The 17,140-nt window shown below is 32.6% G+C and overlaps 1 protein-coding gene across 1 annotated transcript in view; it reads left to right on the top strand.

Moving 5' to 3' along the window:
• LOC118184587 (polycystin-1-like protein 2) overlaps positions 1–16,810 on the top strand; it is a 53,542-nt gene extending 36,732 nt beyond the window's left edge. Inside the window, exons 14-16 of the mRNA XM_035354291.2 lie at positions 95–345; positions 5,803–5,974; positions 15,168–16,810. Of these exons, the coding sequence (XP_035210182.2) occupies positions 95–345; positions 5,803–5,974; positions 15,168–16,642 (1,898 nt within the window). The 3' untranslated portion in view covers positions 16,643–16,810. The remainder of the gene's footprint in view (positions 1–94; positions 346–5,802; positions 5,975–15,167) is intronic.
• Positions 16,811–17,140: the final 330 nt, after the last annotated feature.

Here is a 17,140-nt window from a genome sequence, read left to right as displayed (position 1 = left end):
TCAACGAAATAATTTTGTGAAGAGGGATGGGTTTTTTAGAAATATCGTTTCGTACGTAACCACAAAAGTATTAACATGTTTGTTTCTTTTAAAGACCCAGGAATATCTGTCCAGAGACCCAAATACAGGCCAATTGATCTTCAAGCTCTAGAAGCAGCCCGGAAAATACGCGAAAAAGAGATTCGGATGCATAAATTATTGAAAGAGATTACAGCTTATGCCTTATATTTGTGGATTTTGATGATTCTCAGCTATGGTAATAGAGACCCTAATAGTTTCTATCTTAGAGAAACTGTTATTAATAATTTTATCAAGCCTGGAGATTTATGGCATGATTTTAACGAAGTGAGTTCTCTTTTGTAATTATACTCTTCTGTCTCGAAAGAATTTTTCTAATATATGTATATTAATTGCAATATATGTATATGATAATATATTGTAATACATATATATTGTATATTATAATTGTAATATATATATATATATATATATATATATATATATATATATATATATAATTATTGTAATATATGTATATTACTTTAGTTTCTAATAACTGTGCTTTCTTACTCATACAAAATTTCTTTCCATTTTCAGGAATTTCATACTTTCACACTATAATTTGATAATTCATTGGAATTTATGTAGCAATACGTTTTACTTTCTTTTCATGATGGACTGTAGTTTTGTCGTATGTATGATAACAATGGCTCTTTAAAATGTCATGATAGAATTAGTACAATAACAGTAATAAATAAATCAATTTCATTTTTCTATTTTTGCGATTAGTACTCTGCTGAAGGTTAATGTATCATTTAAGCAATGGTAAATATAAGTTATTGTACATGATTAAAAACATATTTTCATTCATTATCATAATTCCTTAAAATCTCGTTGGTAAAGCTTTTATAAAAAATCTATTTATTAGTTTAACAGCATCAATAATTTTCCATCATTTTACCACTTGAAATTTAACAAAAAATATGTACTATTCCTGCTAGAGTTTGAAAAATATTCAATAATGATGAAGAAACGTAGAATTCAGCAATATCTAAGCAATAGTTTTCTATTAATAACTGCCAAAGAAGGTGTATAAATATTAAAGGAAAAAAAACAATGTATCTTCTGCATTAAACTAGGCTGATTCACCTATAAAACAGTTTGCACTATTTCATTCTACATGCAACTAACACCATGCTATTAAAATATTCGAATATATTATAACGTTTCAGGGAAAATTGTATTGTTCTGATTCATCAAACTAACCACTTTTTAAAAAATGTTATGATAACAGAATCAATTCAGATTATCAATCAATCGCCAATAAGTCGAATGGGATTCCTAGCCACACCTGCCAAGCTGTTGTCAGAGAATGCGAACACAGACCATGTTCCGTTTTTATCCTCTGCAGCAGTATATCGCGCAACATTATTTTGTACTAAAACCAAGATTCTGAAGTTTAAGATCAAGGATCTGAGATGACACAATCTAAATCCGCCACCATGTTGTCAAGAAACTACTCTTACGCATTTTGTGACAGAGAGGATGGATCGTGTTAGAAGAGCTCGGTCTGATTTTTCAGAGAATCGAAGACCATGTTCGAATATCTGCTTTCTAACAGAGTAATCAATGAACCGAGTTGTAAGATTTAACTTTTATTTAAAACTCGTATTTGCTCTTACCAAAGTCAGAACACAGTTTAGGTTGGTTAAAAGTTTTAAACTAATTTCTGCCCTCCCTTAATTTATGTTAAATTTACAATACTCAAAATTTACTCAATAATGTTTCAAGTATAGTAACAAAATAAAGTCAATAATACTCAAAAATTAGTAACAAAATAAAGTTAGTAATACTCAAAGTTTAGAACCAAAATAAAATGTTTACACAACATTATTAATCTGTATGTTACAAAAGAAAAATTGCAAACGCCAATTCCAACATGGCTACTTCAGAGAGACATATTGGAATTAAACCGCTTTCTTGCTTCTGTGAAAATTAAATGAAAAGTTATCTAGGGATAAAATAACATTTTCATCGGAATCTAGAACTGAAGATTAGCAAACCATTGCCTCCAACTTACAACTCCATCCTTCTAACAAATCAGACGTAAGGGCGAACTGCCAAGCTGAAGCATATCCGGGCGTAGCTAGCAAGAAACAATATCTCTTAACACGCTGATTTTGAACTCGCAGTTTGCGTTCTTGTCTAAGGCGGCGTTAAGAAGTAACTCATAGTGCTTTTACGTGTCTGCTTTGTTCAGCTACATTTATATTCATAGAATATACGTGCATTAAAGAAGGGTTCTGAAAAAAGCCAAAAATTAAGGTTGACTTACATAAATCCGAAATTTATTAATAAGTGAGTAGGAAATATAAAAAATAAAATATTTTTCAATACCATTAATTCCAGTACTTATACTAAAATTGGAATGGTACATAGAAAACTAATACAACCTGTGAGCAAGACGTTATAGATGCCAAATAAGAAAAAGTTCGTAAGACCCTTTAAAAAAACCGCATGTTCTGTATGCTTTTTGGTGACTATTCTGCACTGTTAGAGTTTTGAATAACCTAATGTGGTTAAATCAAATTGGTTTTTGAGACAAACTCCTAAAATTTCCCGCGTTAACATGTGAATTGTCTATATTAAACTTTGAAACTGTAATACCTTAAATATTCTAGTAAATACGCGTCTTCTAAAAACGAATCGCCTCATCTTTGAATGAGCTGGGAGGTCCGGCTACGATGCATTAAGCAATTTACAAATTTGACTTAAATAAGGATTTACTAAAGGCATTACTTAGTTAATTCGGGGATTACTGTATCTAAAAACACCCGTCTATGTTGTTAACGAAGAACAATGAGATCTGTTCCTAATGAAAGAAACTCGAGCTGCTTCTCTCAAACATTGTCTAATGTTTCTAAATACTTTGTATATGCTTAATAGAAATCTTAGCGACTTATCGCTGAGTCTAAATGTGTAAATGAAAAGTCCAGAAAAGGGTTAAACTCACCCTTTATTATCTCAAACTAAGAACACGGATGATCCTTTTCTTCTGCTTACAGAAAAGCCTCCCCTTGGGCTTTAAATCAAAATAAGAAAATAAGAAACTAAATAAACTAAACTAATACTAAACTAAACTGAACTTAACGGAAGCTGTACAAAATTATCTAACGTAGTTGGCCCTTAATTAAATTAACCGGATAATATCAGCAGACACGTACAATACGGTCGAGCATAGTTAGCTTAAACAACAAAATAACCTGACGACAAACACGCCGCCACTAAGGACTCCTAAGCTCTTCTAAAGTAAGCGAAACTTTCATTTAAATACTCTTTCTACCTCATTTATATGTAACGCGATACTAAAAACTTATTCTGGTAAGGAATAGTAGGTAGAAAACGAGAATAAACAGTAAAGTATGTTTTAAAATTAAAATAACTGTTAGAAACTTAACCTCTACAATCGTTTGCTCAAAAATGCATGATCGGCCCAATGTTGAAAGACGCTTTTTATTTCACTTTGAATTACAGTACTGTATTCTACGAATTAAGCTGTACCGAATGATGTCATTTCGCATAGTTCTTCCACAAAACGTAAGCTACCATCCGAAGTTTGGAGATCAGCCCTGATGTGTAAGTATGAGTCTAAGGTGAGACATGCTTGCATATCATTTAGCTAGTCCTGTGAGGTAGTGAGATTTATGAGATAAACGTATTACTAAGAAGGAAAAAAAATGTTACCGCTTAATATTGTTCTGTGCTGTCCTTGAATGCTTGAATGGCTGTTCAGTTAGAAAGCCAGAGTTCTCCAAGGCAACTGATTATTTGAGAAGGATTACTGTCTCAATTTCTATTCTTGTTGCCTCAGTACCAAGTTGTGCATCGAAGTTAGAATATCATATTAAAGGACTTTCAAATCTCGATGAATGGTCGCGTTATGCACAAATCGAGGAATCTTAAGAATGATTTTTAACGTTTTGTTTCGGAGAGTTTGTAAAAATTTTCTTTTCGACTTGGCTGCCGTTGCTGAAACAGGGAAGGCATGCATCAAGATGGGCTTCATTGTTTGAAGATATAAAAGTCTGTTAGCTTCAGCACCGAACTTGTTCAAAATTTCAATAAAGAACCGATTCTGTATATTTCGCTGTTGCTAAAATACACACTTACTTTCCCGTTTTCCTTTTGCTGTGCCAGCACGTGCCATACATCCCTGTGTTCTCCATTGGCTAAAGATGTGATAAGCTGTCCCAAACTTGTGAGGTGCACATCGAAGCCCATGATGATGTGTGAATGAAAAAGGTATCGAGAATTTAGTGTTTAGAAAAAGATTGTGTCTTATTGTCTTCAGACAGGTCTGTCTGTGGACGTCATCTTATGTAATTGCACATCTATCTTCTAATAATCCCAATATTTACAGAATATATTACGTATATATTCAAGCGACGACCAATAGTGAAATAAATACTCATCAGAATTGCATATGCTTTGTCGAAAGGAATATTGGGTTTGAAGTTAAGTTTTGTCCTAGATGACCCTCTAATTACTTGGGTAAGGACTTACTGGAGAATCTCGACTTGAGTATCATTAGGAGTAAATTGACTAAATGTAGATAGGTTGAATGCATTGATTGCTTTTATATCGACGAAAAACCACTGTGCAGCTTTTGTTAGGATTGATGTTGATCTTCATTTCTTCAAACCAGTTGTTGATACATCAGCAGTCAGCATCACGAACCACTATCCCGTATGGACGGCCTGCATCTTTGACATATTGTGCAGTAAGAACACCACTGATTTGAGACATATCAAGGAGCTATCATCCAATAATAGTCGAATTCAACTGTTACAGAATTCGTACACTTGACTTGATTTTCCCATGAACTTTAAATGCCTATAAAGTAATGCTACGGTGCAACTATCACGGGACTACATTTTGAAAAGGGGGGAGAGGGATATATATTCATATATACACATTCATATGTATAGTTTCTGCATCTCATTCATTAGATACAGTTACACTAAATGTAATATCTGCATTTTACATCCCTCTGGTCAAAGGCATCTCTTTAACCTCCAGTTCGTTAACAAATATCGCCTTTTATTGCACTTATGAGATTGATATCCAAACTGATGTTTATGATCTCTTAATCAAAAATTTAACATTTTGATATCTTTGCAATAAAAAGCATTGCCATTCTGAAAATTAAATGGTTGATCGACAAACTATTCCTTAATTATATGTGAAGTAAAATACTATAGAACACCTTTATAAATTTAATGCTTACAAGGAGGATTATTAACACAAGATATACTGCAATTTTTAATGAAGCGTTTTCTTTATAGTTCTGTAAACATAATCCTATAGCATCGATAGCTACATGGTTTTTAATACGTAAAATGTGTTGCAGAGTCACTAGGTTATTCTGAAGCAGGAGACATGAAAAGGAATGATGCCCTCGCCGGTACTCGAACCTAGACCTGTCGAATAGGTGCCGAGTGTGCTACCGTTACGCTACGAAGGCATACTGGAAGGAAAGAAAAAATACCTTACACTACGACTACTGAAAATTCTGTTGTAACTGTGTATTATGATGTGATATTTTTGAATTTAAGAAACATGCTCCGTGACTAATAATTTTTATTTATGGAACGATTTTCATTACTCAAAATTTTTATATCACAAAACAAAGCAAAAATAGTTGCTTATGGTTTTATTAATTACAGCGTAAAGTGCAATTTAAAAATTTGTTGATAAATATGTCATATTTGTAGTTGATCATAGAAGTATCTTTTAACATAGGTTACAACTGAAGTGAAATTTTGGAACTGGACTCGAAATGCTCTTTTGCCAGAGCTTTTCGCTGGATTGTGGTACAATGGACGAAAGCCTTTAGGACTTCGATTATTGTTGGACGACAGGAACAATTTTAAGATTGGATACCCTGTTCTGAGACAGGTCAGAGCTCGAAAAGGTAAGTTTGGAAAATCTCTATTTATTTGAATTATCAAAGTTGCTCTAATATCTTAATTTAACATTAAATTTCTAAGCTTTATTGTTTAAAGTAACCACTTATTTGTAATTCCAGCCTTTACTATAATTTCTTCTTTCCGTTTATTCATCAGAATGCAAATAAATGTAGCCAGTATTTAAACTGAGGATTGAGGATTTTAAGATGGAGACTGTTTCTGACCTGCGCGAGCACTCTACGTTTTGTTCTTGCCAGTTTGATAGCTGCTGCCGACAAATTAGTTTTGACTCTCTGATTATAATTACTGAGCAAGTTTAGATTAGGTTTAAATTGTGTAGTCCCTGACTACTATTTCACGTCTTCACTTTAAACTGACTGTTCCTTCAGATGCATCACACGAGCTGTGGGTGGTTTTGTTAGCACATAAAAGTGCATTTATGTTCTAATTTCTGTTTCATAAAAAAGTTTATTAAAACTTTTCCATGGCTTGGAGTTACTTTAGACATAAAGAAAATTCTCTTCACGTCTGAAGAGAAGTTCCAGATCAGATAAAATCTCATAAATTAATAGAAAACATTAACTTGCTAAGTTAAGTCGTGACATTCTTTCAGGGCATGTCCTTGTAATATAGAAGTTAGGATATTCAGTTTAGAGCTGGACGAACTATGGCCCAGTTCTTGGCCAAAGCATAAATGATTTTACGCTTCTAAGGTCCGAGAAACGTTATAATCTCTACAAAGTAATCATAAAAGAAATTCGGATTATTATAACAACGGCCTTTAAATTCTGATGGCGAATAGTAGTGCCTATCGGTAAAGTGAAACAGTAAAATTAATTGTTGCAGTTCTTATGTATTACTATATGCATAGTCAAATTATAATAATTTATGAAATGGGTATCAAAATTTGCAGCATGTTAAACAAATTTCATTTAATCATTCCATTTTACTTTTCTTATCGCATGGATTTGTATCTGTAAGACATTATTTAGGATTTAATGAGACCCGATTAGTGTGATGCCCTCATTTTTCTGATTTCATGCTTTTATTTTCATTTCTAAAACAGGATTACTGTAAACATGATTACTGGTACCTTGTTATTTTTCCTGAATATTTACAGCATTTTCAATAACTTGAATTACTTTTTAAGGACATATATATAATATGTATGTTCAAAGATTCGGTAAATTAACACCACCTTTCATGGTAAGACATGTATGTACAGTTCCCCCCCCAAAAAAGACATGTTAAGTAATTAAAAGGACAATTAACAGTTCAGTTCTTGTTAACCACCATTTGAAAAGTCAAAAAAATTCGGGAGCGTCTGTTTCCCGCATTAAGTTTGAAAATCCCGCTATGATTGATTACTGAAAGTCTGTAGTATCGGTGCAGGTTATCTCAGGAAGACGTCTTCTTCCTTTTAACTTTCCATCTGCCTGGATCGAATGGAGATTCAGCGGTTTAGAAGCGCCAGACAACAGGCGTAGTATTTCCCCTCCCACATATATTTTAATGAAAAATACATTAATTTGAATTTCTTATCTGGTAATCTTAATTTGGTCTCAACATTGTTCTTTCTGAGAAACTGTTTACGAAAACATTTGTATTGAATGTTTAAATTAAATTTCATTAAATTATTTTCATTAAACATTTCATTAAACATTTGTATTGAATGTTTAAATTAATTCTTATTTGTTAGTCCAGGACGCATTCCGTTTGGCTGGGGAAAAAAATAAAAAGCATTAACATTTTAATCTGTAAATTTACACCAGGTTAAACTCTAAAAGTGTCACCTCGCTCAAGTCACATCTTACCCAAAATATCATTCCTACACCGAAGAATTACCATTTGTCCAGCCTTTTCGCCAAAATGCCTTAAACGGTCCCATAACGAGTCCTTCCTCTTCTAGACGCATATTTCGAGCTCTGCTCTGCACGGATTTCTCTACACCGGGTAAAGCAATGGAGTGGGCACACTCTTCTCTCTTTACGTCCTGGTACATTTTACCCCAAGACTATCACACCATCTAAATAGATCATACTACCTAAATAGAAATGTATACTGCGACAATAAAAAACAAGTATACAGTTCTATATCTCCCGTTCTACTGGGCCCATGGACGAAATTCAAATTGCGTTTTCCACGTCAACTTAGGATATTTTGACACAAAATCGTACTTTTTCTGAAATAACATACCATTGTTTTTCCATATTTCGATTTTACGACCCAAATTATGCCTCGATATTAAATTTTGTAATTTTTGGTGAGAAATTTGAAAATTTATCTCGGTGGATTTCTTTCAGTTTGCGCCAAGAATAATTCGCTTGACGAACTTCTTCATTTATAGCAACCTATTTTCCATTCCTTTTTCTTCATTGTCGAGCGGAAAAAAAGTCATCGTTCATACTTTCAAATAATTTTAGCAAAGTGCGTAAACCACATTTTCGTTATTATCCCTTATAATAAATACTCCAAATTTAAAAACGCGCGAAATGTAAATTCACATATATCTTAGGAAATTTTGAATAAAAAACTCTAATTTTTTGCAGGTATGCTTAGACATGCATCTTCATTAAGATGATGGCAAAACTTTTAGAGGCTATAATTCAAAATGTTTTTCGAAAAATTAAAAAAAAAGCAAATATTTAAAAATACAAATTTTTAAAATAAATCATAAAAATGGTCGAATTATGTTTGGATTAAGCCTAAATTTCAAAATATGAAAGGAAGACTCAAATAATTTTAATAAAAAAGAGATATTAATAAACATATATAAAATTCAATTAACACTGAGGAGCTAAAATTTTGAGAGCTAATTTTTTAAAAACTACTCGCGCGATTTTTACAAAACTTGGCAGTTTGTCATAATTTGAGTCGTACAAACGAAATATGAAAAAAAAAGTAGCATGTCTTTCCCGAAAAAGTCGATTTTGTGTCAAAATACCTGTATTAGAACAATACTATATATAAATCTAATATATATCGTCGCTAAGTCGCGCTTTCGAGACATGAAAAATACAAGTTGAAAAAAAAACTGTATGCAGTGTTATATTGTGAATATAATGGGGAGTAACGGAAAAGATACGAAAAACAAAAAGAAAAAAAAACTTTAGAAGATTAAAAAAAAAAAAAAAACTTCCGAACACCCATAATATTCTTTCATGCTCTCTACATTTGAATATTTTTACAACCTCTCTGTATAAACTTTTATGTATTAATGATATCATTTGTCACGTGGGTACATAATTACTTACAATAAAAGAGAAAATAGAATGAATTTCGTTTAGATCAATGGCAGCTTAATCCAAAACTAGAGAGATATTTTAAAATTTTTAGCTACCTATTTACTTAAAGAGCATTTTAAAAATTTTTGCATTATTATTAACTGGTGATTATAAAATGCACAGAAGCGTTATGTGTAAATGCAAAATAAATTCAAAACTTTGAATTTTCAATTAAAAAAAAACAAGAAAAGAAAAAAATTAACTTTCTTGAAGGATTTATTTAACAGCCTAAATATTATACGATTACAATAATAAATGCGGATGATGCTCATTATATTTATAGAGTTCGATCTTCTTAGGGAGCACTAGAGCAAAACTCTGAAAGACAAGTGGCGAATTATCACTATGTCTTGTAAGTACCACAGAGAAAGGAAAAGGGTGTAAAGGACCTTTTTATTAACCCAAATAAAGTTTAACAGACGGCACCAACTGGTGTTTATAAATAATGGATTACTGGATAAACTTAAGTTAATAACAATTAAGTCTAGCCTAACGGCTTCACAGTTTAACTAGCTCGCAAGTTGGCTTTGATCGAAGTTGGAGTAAACAAGCCTACTAGCAAGAATAACTCAATGCCGCAGAATTCTAATCGCTAGAAAATCAAAGTTAGCAACGTGGCCTTCAAATTGGCAGAATACGCTATGATTTCACCCTCAAACTTTCCTTTAAATATTTCCTTCTTTCTACCAAATTTGAGTATCGCGGGCGTTGCATTCTAGCAGGTAAATGAAACGAGGCATGATCAGAAAGGGAATTAACATAAAATAATCAGTTCTAAAAATAAAATTATCCTTACATAGTGACCATTCCATAACAACTACTGAAGCCCCCAGCTGATAAGAGCACGTTAAATACACTTCCTTTACAGCAATCTCTGATAATAATGCTTTTTCTTTAGGACGCAAGGGATCGTTATAACAGACATCAATCGTAACTCGACGGTATGGAAAGCATAATTTTTATGTGTAGTAAAGCATGTGTAGTTTTAAACAGATTCTTAAGTGTTATTTTAGGCAAATCCGTTCTGACAAAGAGCCGCCCTCGTCAAATTATCCATGATATGGTTAGAGAATTTTCCTTACAGCTGAATAATTTCAATTTTAAGGCAATTTTTTTAGTGCAGTTATATACATTAGCTACGAATTATTATTTAAATTTATCATAAAATCATGTGGTATTTAGTATTATACTCTTTTTAATATTACCTGAAACAACAGAAATTTCTAATATCAGCGAGCAAAAATGTTGTAAAATGACTGATAGCAAATTATTGGTGTTTCCTAGGATCACTGTATACTGAGAGTTGGACTCAGCTAACGGGGTAACTGCGTGGTTAATTTCCCTGGCTTTTCACATTTATAACGTTGCTTGCCCAACCAATGCATTTATCGGCAATAGCGTTTGGACGTGCTATCAATGTTCAGCGGTTTAATCCGCTTTGACTTTTGTAAGGGAAATTGATCATATTTATATTATAAAGTGACAAACCATGAAACTTTTTTATATGTACCTCTTGCATATGCAGAAAAACACAAAATTCTTGCGTAGCCAGTCCACAAGGAACAGAACCTGCAGCAAATTACCAAAGTTATGCAGTTTTAATTACTCAGGAACTGATCAACCACTTACATTTTTTAAACATAATATGCAACTTTTTTTCAAAATAATATTTCAAACACATTACTTTTTTTAACTTGGGCAGATAAAGTGAATGAACTTCATATGTATTTAAATCAAAATTGTTGAAAATTAAGCTCTAGCATTTAATTCATTGTTTTAGTGTTTTCATTCTACAATTTATTTACGTATTTTTCTAATAAAACCTTCAAAAGATTTTTAAGGAAGGGGGGGGAAGATGTTTTTTTAAGAGCTGAAATTGCGACATTCAAGAGCTATAATACTAAAGTAATGTTGTATTACCCTAACGAAATGCCTCACGCTTTTTGCAACAAGCACCTAAAATACCTCGAAAAATTAATCGTGAAAGGTAACAGAATAGAGAATAGCAGATATTAGGAGAAAAAAATTTTGACGAAAAATCTTAAACTCCCGCTAATATAAATTACTGTAATTATTCAAGATTAGTTTGCCTTTCTTTTACTAACTCCTTGTATAAAGTATTAACTAAGATAACAATCGGCAATTAATTTATATCGCTGGTATATGATTCATTCCTCCTCGTTTTTAAATCCAAAGTAAAAGGGCGAGAGTAACATCACAAAATGTTTTGTTTTAATACCTCCAATACAAGATTGTTTTTGCGCAAAAATATATATCTAGAGAATCTTTAAGATGGCATTATATTTCTACAAGATCGACAAAATGTTTTTTGAATGGAATAAATGCCATAAATTTTCGACCATATTTATCTGCAATATGAAGATCTACTATATCGATAGTTTCTAAACGAGTTTTATGGCACTAAGACGTTACATAAAACCTCACAAACTTTGTAATATTGGTTACGAGATAACCTAAATTCTAAAATTGTAGAATGCTTTCGATACATTTCCATATTCTGCCATTTGGTTAACTTAACAACAATTTATTCGTGATTACTGTATATTTTATTATTTAAAATTAATCGTTATAATAATTTTTCGTAATCACTACCATGCATTACTTGAACGCAACAGTCTAGGCTTATTTTCTTTCTTTCTTTCTTTCTTTCTTTTTTTTTTTTTTTTTTCAGATAATTCTCCAAATGCACTTAACACTTCTTATATGATTCTAAAACATATAGCATTCAGTGACTTCCTGAAACTGCCACTAAACGAGTAATGAACACTCATATCCAAAATTATTTTTGCATGTATGAAATCATGGATCTCTCAGAAACTGTGAATTATAATTTTATGAATTTCGATGGAATGATACTATAAGGTATTTCTCCTGCCTTCTTAGGCGGGAGAAAGGCGGGACATGCTAAGAAGCATGCCTTCGTAGTTTAGTGGTCAGCATGGTCGGCGCGTATTCGAGAGGCCCGTGTTTCGAGTTCCGGCGAAGGCGTTGCTCATTTTTCACATCTCCTGCTTCCAAAAAAATCCTCATGTCTTTACAGTGGCGTCCTAACTAAAAGGTGGTGAATGATGATTCTTCACCACCAGGATTTGGAGATTGGGTCCCCTAAAGCCCCAGTCGCCTTTTAAAAGTGGGAGTATATAAGGTTATTCCCTCGCATTCTTAGCATGCCTTCGTAGTGTAGTGGTCAGCACGCTCGACGCAAATTCGAGAGGTCCGTGGGTCGATCCCGGCGAGGGCAATGCTAATTTTTTATCTTTCCTGCTTCGAAAAATCTAATGCCTCTACAATACATAATATCGTAACACGTAAAACAAAGGGGGAAAAGTAAGAGCATTGTCTTTATATTTACCTTTTTCAAATGTAAGTTCGGATAAGATGAATGATAGCGTGAAAAGGTAGAAAACGTTAGATGGCTTTGAAAACGAAATTGCTTCTATACCGCTCACGTGACATGTTGCTGTGGTTCGTGATACATCTTGTTATCGGTGCAGCGTGATTTCTAATAAGAATTTGTGTTATTTGTTTTTATTACTTTACATTTAATGTGCTAAACCAGAAAGTTTCATAATTTTATCAATTTTATAAAAATAAGGCATCTGCAAACAGTTCTACATTACTCCTAAATACGTGCTACAAAAGTTATTTTCTAAGCTACTTTTAGTGACACGGCTCATGGTTTAACATGTCAGATGAAATTAAACTGCATAACGGTACATTAGCACACGTGCATGTAGATTACATTGTATACATTTAAGATTTATTTGAGAATTTTCTAGGAAGTACTTTCAAGGAAATATTAAAACTCTGTTGCTTCCTGCTGGCTCAAAACAATATTTTCATCTATATTTGTAATAACGACAAGCATTTTCTATGCCTGATGCGAGAAAAAAATAGTTAGTAATAATACTTTTCTCTCTGAATCAGCTTGTATTTTAGAGGACGAAACAATACCCTAGACCCATAAGTGGCAGACTAATTTTTAGGGCAAATTTTGAAATAAAATAAAGGCCAGGAAATACGGTAAATCTCAACTCATCAATAAAGAGAACTTGGGACCACTAGTGTTCACTTTACTTGTGTTCTTACTATTAAGTAAAACAATCCTACTTTTGTTGTGAAGACAGTGAAACACATAACGTTGTCTTTCTGTCAAAGTTCTTTTTCTTTAAGCCTTCTCTAGACAATTTGCCGTGATATAACAGCTCCAGTGGTAGTTCCAATCTCTGAACGTAACTACTGAGTAGTAGATTTCCTGTTACGAGGGCAGTTATTGCAAGATATCGATCTTGAGAAGCTGTTGTTATTCATTTGCGACTATGTCCAAACCACCTTACAACAGTTCTACACTTCTGAAATTATTTCCATGGCGTTGAAACTGTCTTGAAATGTTCACAAATCTCACTGCTTTCATAATTGTCTACTTGCTTATAAACAGCCAATGATTCATTTTTTCACAAATTTTTCCAAATGATACTTTCGAACCACAACAAATCGTTTTGAGTTCTTAAAATGAAATCAAATTCTATTGCAGAAATTCCCTCAGATATTCACTCTGCTTGATTCGTAAGATGACTAAACGCCTGGATTTGCATATCAGAAACCGTTTGATCACTTTTGATTGGGTAACACTAATTAGGCTTGTCTTTGACACATTCCCTGGATAAAATGGATTACATCAATTAAATATTTCATGGATATCAATATTTTTGTGTATGAAAGAAAAAATACGGACATGAGTGCATTTGAAGGATTCTTCTGTGCAGGGATTTTATATAGAAATTGGATAGCATATGATACCGAAAAGACGTTACCTTGATGAGATACCTTAATAACTAGAGGAGTATTGGCTACTGCTTCATTATCTGCAAGTTGTCAGTTCAATGTACTCCACTTATGTAAGGCCTTTCCCGACCACTTACTATTGAAATTATGTTGCGAAGATCCAATTCTCAAGGGCACAAGACAAAGTTTTCAAATAACATATATATGGTTACAGACAGGCCTTGCATGGTCATGTAATATTTATATATGGAAGAAATAATCCTTTCTGCCAGGATGACTATTAATAGTGGAAGACTTTTATAACAAAATCATGTCACTTGTTATCCCAGACATCGCTCGAGGCCAGTACCTCCTACATACAGGAGGTACTGTCGAGGCTCAGTGAGGTGTTGGCTATTCCCGACAGTTGCAAGAATCTGGCTATTCGGGATAACCGAAGTAACGGTTTTTTCAATTAGTAAAATTTAGAACATTGCATCATTAGCATTAATTTCCTGTTTACATGATATATGAGCAAAATGCATTCTCAAATGCTCCTAGAATATAATAGGGTATTGCATATATTCAACTGTAAAAAGAAAAATATATAAAAGGTATAATGGGACTTATAACTATTTGGTATATTATTAATTGCTAATTTAAATTAACGTCTTTAATATTGATACATTTTGTATGCTTATCTAATAAATCAAAATTATATGAACATTATAAGATAGTTGGATTTTATATTGAATACTTATTGAGGAAAAGATTCATTTTATAATCACTTTAAAATTCAACATAAGCTCTGTATTACATAAATGAAAATTCCTGCAAGATTAATGAACCACAGACCAATGTACATGTTAAAAAATTTCGAAGTAAAATACTCTGAAAAGAACCAATAAAACTTCATGACATAGCTGAAAAGCTATATTTCTTTTGTAAATTTATTTATTTTTAGTATTAAATTTTACTGAAGTTTTAAATACTAATCTTGGATGTTCCCATGGAAGTATTTTCTTTAATATCTTACCTTTTAATTTTATTTATTTATACGAAATACTCGTATGTATTTCTTTCTACATGAATCTTGATTGCTTATGTATCAGTGAATTTTCTCTTATAGATTCCTGCTCTGTACCTTGGCAGATGGAAAGTGTAGTATCCGAGTGTGCAGGATATGGAGGTTTAATAAACGAACAGAGTGGTTTTTATGAAAAACAATGGCATTCGAACATTACAATGGAATCGAAAGTGCCACCGGAGTACAAATACATGACTGCTAGTGAGTTAAACGGATTTCCTTTCTGGGGGCAACTAGACTGGTACGGTGGAGGAGGTTTCATAGTTCGTCTAGACGCTAAACGATATGAAGATGGAGAGAAGCTCATAACAAAGATGCTGGAATTAGAAAAAACTTCCTGGATCAATAGCGATACAAGAGCAGTCTTTGTAGAATTTGGTACTTATAATGCCCAAGTTAATTTATTTGTGGTTTCGACTATTGTGGCGGAATTTTTACCAGGGGGAGGAATCGTACCATATTACCATATTGATCCAATCAAGTTACTTCATTACCATACAGGGGCTGGATTGTTGCAATTAGGTTGCCAAATAGGTTTCCTTTTTTTTACTGCTTACTATACGGTGTATGAATTATCTGCTAGTTGCAAACAAGGTAAAAGTTATTTTACAGAGTACTGGAATATTGCTGAACTGGCAAATCTATGTGCTGCTTATGCAGCTATTAGTGTCGAAATATATAAAATGATCATAACGTGGAGAATTCTGGAGAGATTTACAGCTACGGAAGGTACAGGATATATTAAATTACAAGAAGCTCTGATTCTGGACGAAACTTTCTGTTATCTCATTGGCTTTTTAATGTCACTTGCGACTTTAAAGTTTTTAAAACTCTTGAGGTTTAATAAAAGAATTGGTAGCATGATAGCTACCTTGAGATTGTGCGCTAGAGAGCTGAAAGGTTATGGGGTATGCCTTCTTATAACATTTTTTGCTTTTGTTGCTCTCTTTTGGTTGATCCTTGGTCATGCTGTTCTTGAATTCTGTACCTTTTTGGCGGCTTTTGAGTCATCTATAAGCATGATGCTTAAGAAATTCAATTACGAAGACATGGAAGCTGCATCACCAATTCTAGCACCCTTAGCCTTTTTTACTTTTGCTTTAACCGCCTCTGTTATCCTGGTTAATATTCTTTTGACTATAATCATTCAGTCGTTTGAAGAAGTGAAATATGACGTTAAGTTGCAAAACAATGACTACGAATTGGTACCTTTCATATTTGGTCGTATGAAATTGTTTTTGGGAATTCAAAAGAATCAAAATAAGGTATTACCAGTAGGTTTAAAAGAAGTCGAGAAAAAAACAAATGTTATGGATTCTTTCAATGGCAAGGTAGATCTTCTGCTCAATTTCATTAACAGCGTTTATCTAGATGAACAAATGGATGTCGAATTTCTGAAAAAATCAAAAGTACAGTTGTCTTCAGTTTCTGACACGAAACCAGAAAAGAAAAAATGTCGTCCTAAAAGAATACCAAAACACAAGTCACTGATTATGAAAAAGCATTTAGATTTCTAAAATTCAAAAAGTTGTTCTTGTATACCAGTAAAGTTTAAAAAAAAGTTACAAATAACTATGTGCAAACTATGGTATCATAGGAGAAAAGAACAACAAATCTCCAGATGCACAGATTTTTAAAATCCACTCTAAATATTGTAGTATTAAGAATAAATTGAATTAGAAATATACCCTGTTCAATATTAATATTATGCGTTGGTTTAGCTGTGTATAGAAGTTCTCATAAACTGTTACGTCTTAAATGCTGACAATTGCTGTTTTCCATTATATGATTTATGCTAATGAAGTGTCTTATTTATTTATTTTATTAAGCTGTAAACTAATAAAATCTGATATGGATGACACAGAAATCAAAATTTACTTACCTATAGAAATAATTACTTAAAATCTCAAATTCAATGAAAAGTAAAGAAAACAAGGAAAATTTAGACAGCACATATCATGGAATATTTATTTAGAACATTATCCGCAAGCTATGCTACAAAGGAGCTTACTTTA

This window comes from Stegodyphus dumicola, chromosome 10, assembly GCF_044657685.1.
Source record: "Stegodyphus dumicola isolate Sdum_Otavi_A_Nest chromosome 10, ASM4465768v1".
NCBI classification, from domain to species: Eukaryota; Metazoa; Arthropoda; class Arachnida; order Araneae; family Eresidae; genus Stegodyphus; species Stegodyphus dumicola.
The sequence above is the reverse complement of the archived record's forward strand: the minus strand, read 5'-3'. Positions and strand labels throughout refer to the sequence as shown.